At 35.7% G+C, this 7,194-nt stretch overlaps 1 protein-coding gene across 3 annotated transcripts in view; it reads right to left on the bottom strand.

Moving 5' to 3' along the window:
* The window catches only part of AFF4 (AF4/FMR2 family, member 4), a 61,712-nt gene that overhangs the window by 21,032 nt on the left and 33,486 nt on the right, over nt 1–7,194 (bottom strand). For all 3 annotated transcript variants that reach the window (XM_012651346.1, XM_012651348.1, XM_012651347.1), the window contains one exon: nt 809–845. In XM_012651346.1, the coding sequence (XP_012506800.1) occupies nt 809–845 (37 nt within the window). The remainder of the gene's footprint in view (nt 1–808; nt 846–7,194) is intronic.

Below are 7,194 nucleotides of genomic sequence, written 5' to 3'. Positions count from 1 at the left end.
AAAAAAAAAAAAAAAAGAAATGGATGTACAAATAAAGAAAGTTTAACATTAAAAGAGATGTTCTTCTAGTTTCAGCTCTTTGCATTAAGGTCACTAAAGATAACAAGCTAAGGATCAAAAAGCTCCACATTTTCATCTCCCAAAATAATCTTATGAACAGTATAAATCTACCTTATTTAACAAGTTACTGCTCTTGGCAAAAAGAGTATCTGTTTTGTTACAGCGCTACGTGGTGAAGCCCAGACATTTGCAATGGTTCCTGACCACTATCAATCTACACAGCCACCACCTTTTGGGACTATATTTGATATCCCTCAGGCTATCTTCCCTTCCAGTTCTTCTGAGAAGTCAACAGATGGGGAGTGAAGCAGACTTTCTATCCAGACCAGAAGACCAAGGAAGAATAAGTAAGGATTGTGTAGATAAGGAAGAGAAGAGGAATGGTCAGCTAAAATGAACTCTTCTTCCCTGGAGTTTTACCATCATAAAAACAAGTATCTTCATGCAGGAAGTAAAAAGACAGACAAACAGCAACTGAGTTTATGAGGTGCCTATCAAACCGAATTCATGAACTTTCAACTATTAATTAAATATTCAATAAAAAGTGTTTTTTGATCTCCAATGGTCTACAGTTGATTATTTTTAAGCATGCCAAAATTCAGCTCAACCCATTACTACTCTTCAGATCATAAAAATTAGAAGAAGACACACAAAAGAATTACTGAAGCAATGTATATGATGTGACCATGAGAATCGAGTATTTTACAAATAGCTTAACTTAAAAACCAAAAGGAAAAGAAATACTTACTTTGTTCTCCAGGGCCAAAATTGGATTGCTGGGATTCCTAAGAAAAAGGAAAATAAAGTTATACAAAGTCACACTAAAAGAGAAAGGTTCATTAGTGAAAAATATTTCAAACTATGTAAAAATGCTTCAAGTACTTAAAAGAAAAAGCACCAAAAAAATGTAATGATCCCCTATGATCACCTTCGGCAATTTTATGGTCAATAGTGGACTTTCCCAGAGCTTAATACAAAAAGCATTAAGCTACCTAATGGTCTTTCTTTCTTTATCATTCATTTCTTTTCAACAGCATCCACGGTACTCATTCTCCACATAACACCGTAAAGACTTCAGGTTCTCATCGGTTTTCACCTATAATGCCTGGCTCTGGTCTTTTTCCTCCACTCAACTACAGCCTCCCAATTACCCTTCTCAAGCCCAAGTCTTGGTATGCGTCGTCATCGCTCTCCTGTTTTTCACAGAACCTCCAACAGCTCTTTTGTTTTTCCCAGGGACGAAACCCAAACTCTTTGGTATCACATTCATTCATGTATCCAAGTACAGGAAAAACAAAATGATGAGCAAAAACAGTCTCTTAGGACCTTTACATCTATTTGAATAGTATCAATAATGGCTACCTTTGAAACTACTCACACAAATAAAGGTAAAATGGCAATTGTGGAAAGTACAATGAAGGGTAAATCCACACACAGAATTTTATGTGAGAGTTTGTAACTGTGTACCTGAGGGCTGGCGAGAAAGATGGGCAAAGGCTTCCCTGAGGAAGTACCATTCAGATTAAGATTTGAAGGTATGCAGAAGGTAACTGGGAAAGGAGGAGATAGGTGAGAGTTCAGGGGAGGAAAAAAACATGTATAAAGGCCAGGAGGCAAGAGCACAGCTAGTGTAAGGGATTTTAAGGAAGCCCATGTAAAGGAAAAAGCACAGGGAGAAAAATGGTGAGAAATGAGACTGAAGACCTAAGAAGCTGGATCATACAGCTCACACACCTTACGGACCCTGTGAAAGATCTGTGTGTGCAGCTTATCAAGCAAAGAGTTACACAACCGCACCTGCATGCTGTGAAGGCCATCTTGGCGACTAAGTGGACAACAGCTTTGAGAAAAGAAGTAAAGGTACCTATTAGGAAGTTACCGCAGTAATACAAGTAGGAGAAATAAGTTGGTCTCCAGGTTTTTTGATCATGTAACTCCATTACTAAGAAATTTTTCCATCTGTATCTTCAAGCATGTATATTGTGTGTCTTACTACTTAAGTAATATATATGTTGTATAAGATAAAAATTAAATATTTTAGAGTAATTTTAAAATTCTACTTATTAATGACAACAACAGCTTTCTTTATACACACAAAAATACAGTGTTTCAAATATCTGATACTAAGATTGGCTTATTTTGATGTTTGGTTTCATTGGGTGTCACAAAGACACAGTTATACAAATGGAACAAGTCCTACGCTTACTAAACCACACCAAACTTTCAATCCTATACCTTAATTACACAAAAGTTTCTATTGAAGTTGAACCTAACAGATATTAAAAAGCTATGTTTTAGTATTTGTAGCAAATAGGTTCAAACCAACTGAATAGAAAATTCTGTTTCCAACTCTTTAAAGTTTGCATATGACATAATGATGAAAATATTATTTTTTAAATGTTGGTTTCCTAGTATGAGTTTATTTTTTAGGAAAGCAGTTGCTTTTTCAGTCATTGATAAAACGATCACCTTTATTCTGAGGGAACAAGAGGAGTTAATTATTTTTTTAAAATATGCAATGAAAAGATATGGCATATTTTCAATGTGTATGAGAGAGAGAGAGAGAGAGAGAGAGAGAGAGAGGTATCTAACTCATTTGTAAGTGAGGTAACTCCGACATCATGAAACAAATAACCAGTGAACTTCTATGTTAGTGTAAAAGATACTCAGGATCACTCCCGATTTCATTACAAAACAGTGTAAAGAACATGGTTTCAGGCTAGGCATGGTGGCTCATGCCTGAGATCCCGGTACTTGGGGAAGATGATGCGGGAGGATCCTTTGAGGCCAGGAGTTCGAGACCAGCCTGAGCAACATAGTGAGACTGTCTCAAAAACAGAAAAATCGCATTTTTATTTAAAAACCATCTCACAAAGAAAGCTCATATCCAGAGGTGAATTCTAACAAACATTTAAAGAAATAATACCATTTTTATGACAAGGAACAAGTTATGAAAGAGGAACAAGTTATGTCCCAACTCATTCTATATGGCTAAGATTCCTCAGGGACACAGATGCAAAAATCAAATTCAACACTATATAAAACAGATAATACATAATGACCAAGTAGAGTTTATACAAGGAATGTTAACACTAATTTAACATTAAAAAATTAATCAATACTATTCACCATCTTACAAACCAAATAAGAAAAATCCTATGACTGTATCAATAGATTTAAAAAAAAAAAATTCAATAAAATCCAAAATTCATTCCCAGTAATGACTCTTAGGCAAACAGGAATAGAAGGGAATTTCTTCAACTTAATAAATGACATCAACAAAAAGCCCATGGTTAACATCACGCTTGGTGGTGAAAAACCGAATGCTTTCCCCTCTACGATCAAAAATAAGGCAAGGAAAAAAAAAAAATAAGGCAAGAATGTCTAACTCACCACTTCCGTTCAACACTCTACTAGAGGTTCTAGCCAGTGCAATGCAGCAAGAATATGAAATAAGGAATCCAGTTTTTAAACATCGTAAAATTCTTTATTCATGGATGATATGACCATCTAAATTTAAATTCTATGGTATCTACAAAAATGCTATTGAAATTAAGAAAATATAGCAAGATTGCAAGATAAAACATAAAATTACACATCAAACATATTTCTATAAGATAGCAAGTAAAAATAAGATTCTGAAAATTTTTATAAAATTTCATTTATAATAGTGAAAAAATCACCCACTTAGAGATAACTCTGACAAAAGGTGCGCAAGACTTGTATATTGAAAACTACAAAACATTACTGAAAGAAATTAAGTTAGACCTAAGTAGAAAGAAATAGGGGTCCATTGGTCAGAAGACTCAATATTGTTACAGTATCGATTTTCCCCAAATTGATCCACAGATCCAGTGCAATCCCCATCAAAATCCCAGAAGGCTTTTTTTGTTGAAATTGATAAGCTAATCATGAAATTCATATTAAGATTCTTACGGAAATGCAAAGGGCCTAGAAAAACCAAAGCAACACTGAAAAATATTTATGTAATTGGAGGATTAAGATTGCAGTAGTAAGTCCTAAAGTCAGATAATTAAGACAGGGTCATATTGGTACCATGACAGACAAATATATTAATGAAACAGAAAAAAGTCAGAAATACACTACACACAAATGGTCAGCTGCAATTTGAAAAGCAATTCAATGCAGAGAGAAAAACTTTTTAAATAAATATGCTGAAATCATTAGATATACACATACAAAAAAATAAACTTTATTGACATCCTATCACAATATACAAAGGTTAACTTAAAATAGATCGTAGGTCTAAATGTAAAACTTAAAACCATAAAAGTCTAGGAAAGCCAGGCATGCTGACATACACCTGTAGCCCCAGCTACTCAAGAGGCTATGACAGGAGAATCACTTGAGCCAGGAGTTCAAGACCAGCCTGGGCAAGAGTGAGACCCTGTCTCTACAAAAAGATTTTAAAACAAATGGTGCATTTAAATGACACATTAAACCAAATAATATTAATATCAATAACTACACTAAAAAGAAAATGAATCGAACACTCTAAGATTAAATACCAGAGATTGGCAGACTGAATAATAAAGCAAGACCCAATTATAAGCTGCATATAAGAATATCACTTGAAATGTAAAGGTACAGATGGATAAAAAGTAAAACAAAAGAAAATGTTAAATGAGGCTAATAATCAATTAAAAGAAGGCTGGAGTAGTATGAATATCAGACAAAGCAGACTTAATAGCAGCAGAATAAACATTAACAGCAGAGATAAAAAGGGATATCTCATAATGAAAAAAGGATCAATTCATGAGAAAGACACAGCAATATTAAATGTGTATTTACCTACTGACAAAGCTTCAAAGTACATGAACCAAAAACTGACAAAACTTTCTGAAAGGAAAAATAAGACAAATCCATTAATACATAAGCAGCTATCAAAACTCCTCCCAGTAACTGATGGAATAAGTAGACAGAAAGTCAGTAAAAATATATTAATAGATGACATGGGTGGGTGTGTGGCTCACGCCTGTAATCCTAGCACTCTGGGAGGCCGAGGTGGATGGATCGCTTGAGGTCAGTAGTTCGAGACCAGCCTGAGCAAGAGCGAGACCCTGTCTCTACTAAAAATAGAAAAAATTAGCTGGGAGTGGTGGTGTGCGCCTGCAGTCCCAACTACTAGTAAGGCTGAGGCGAGAGGACCTCTTGAGCCCAAGAGTTGGAGGTTGCAGTGAGCTATGATGACACCACTGCACGCAGAGCAACAAAGTGAGATGACTTAACCACTCTCAACCCAGTTGATCTGAGACATACAGAACACACTGTGTCTAGTGAACATGAAACAGTTACCAAGAGAGATCATACACAAAGCTATAAAACAAATTCCAATAAATTTAAAAAGACTGAAATTATACAGTGTATATTCTCTGGCAAGAATATAAATAAATTAGAATTCAATAAGAAAATGGTATCTGGAAAATTTTCAAATATTTGAAAATGAAACCACATACTTCTAAATCAGTGCTCCCTAAGGTTTTTGGCACAAGGGGCCAGTTTCATAGAAGACAATTTTTCCAAGGATGGGGGATGAGGGGAGGGGAGCTCAGGTGGTGATACAAACTATTGGGAGTGTCTGTAAATACAGATAAAGCTTCACTTCCCCACCACTCACCTCCTGCTGTGCAGCCCAGTTCCTAACAGGCCACGGACTGGTACCGGTCAACTGGTACCGGTCCACCGCCCAGGGGTTGGGGCCTGTGATTCTAAATAACCCATGAATCAAAAATGTCATATAGGAAATCAGAAAATCCTTTGTACTGAATATAATAAAAACAGAACATATCAAAATCTGTGGGCTATATCTAAAGGAGGGCTTGGAGTGAAAATGATAACCTTAAATATTTATATTAGAACATGTGAAACATTTATAATCAAAGACCTAAGCTTCCATCTTAAAAAGTTAGAAGAGCTAGGCACATTAGCACATGCCTGTAATCCTAGAGCTTTGGGAGGCCGAGGTGGGAGGATCACACAAGGCCCGGAGTTTAAGACCAGGCTAGGCAAGTTAGGGAGATCCTATCTCTACACAAAATTTAAAAATTAGCTGGGTGTGGTGGCATGGGCCTCTAGTCCTGGCTACTTGGGAGGCTGAGGCAGGAGGCTAGCTGAGCCCAGGAGTTTGAGGTTATAGTGAGATATGATCCCACCACTGTATTCCAGCCTGGGTGACCAAGCGACAAAATAAAGGAAGTAGTAGTTAGAATAGCAAATGAAACTCAAAATAAGTAGAAAGAGGAAAATAATCACAACAAAAGCAAAAATCAAAGAAAAAGAAAACAGAAAAAACCAAAAGATGGTTCTTGGGAATGATCAATACAATTGATAAACCTCTAGCTAGACTGAACAAGGAAGAAAAAAAAAAAAGAAAAAACACAAATTACCAATATCAGGGGAAAAAGGACTTTATTAGAGATCCTACAGACATTAAAATATTAAGTATATATTATAAATAACTCTATGCTCATAAATTTGACTACTAATACGAAATGAACAAATTACCACAAGAAGGAATAAAAAATCTGAATAGCTCTCTAGCTATTAATGAAACTGAATTTGATTTTGTAATCAAAAAACTTCCACAGGGGGGAGGGGCAAAAAACTACCTAATGGGTATGACGAACACTACTTGGGTAATGAGCACACTTGTAACCATGACTCAAGCATTACAAAAGCAATCCATGTAACCAAAAACATTTGTACCCCCTTAATACTGGTTGGGGGTGTGGGAAATCTTCCAACAAAGAAAACTACAGGCCCAGACAGCTTAAGTGGTAAATTCTAACAGACATTCAAGGAAGAATTAATACAAATATTCTACAACCTATTTCAGAAAATAGAGATGAGGGAATACTTCCCTGCTCCTTTTAAGAGACTCCACCAGCCTGATACCAAAACCAAATAAATACACTATAAGAAAAGAAAACCTGTCAAACAAGCTCCTCCCACCCCTATCAAAAAAAAAAAAAAAGGCAAACTCTGAACTGACACTTCAAAAAGAAGACACGTGAATGGCCAATAAGCACAGGAAAAGAAATTCAGCATCATCGGTCATCAGGAAAATACCAATTAAAACCAAAACAATATAGAGGTTGAATATCCCTTATCTAA

The sequence above is a fragment of the Propithecus coquereli genome, unplaced genomic scaffold (genome assembly GCF_000956105.1).
Source record: "Propithecus coquereli isolate 6110/MARCELLA unplaced genomic scaffold, Pcoq_1.0 Scaffold353, whole genome shotgun sequence".
NCBI lineage: Eukaryota > Metazoa > Chordata > Mammalia > Primates > Indriidae > Propithecus > Propithecus coquereli.
This window is presented reverse-complemented; position numbering and strand designations above follow the sequence as displayed.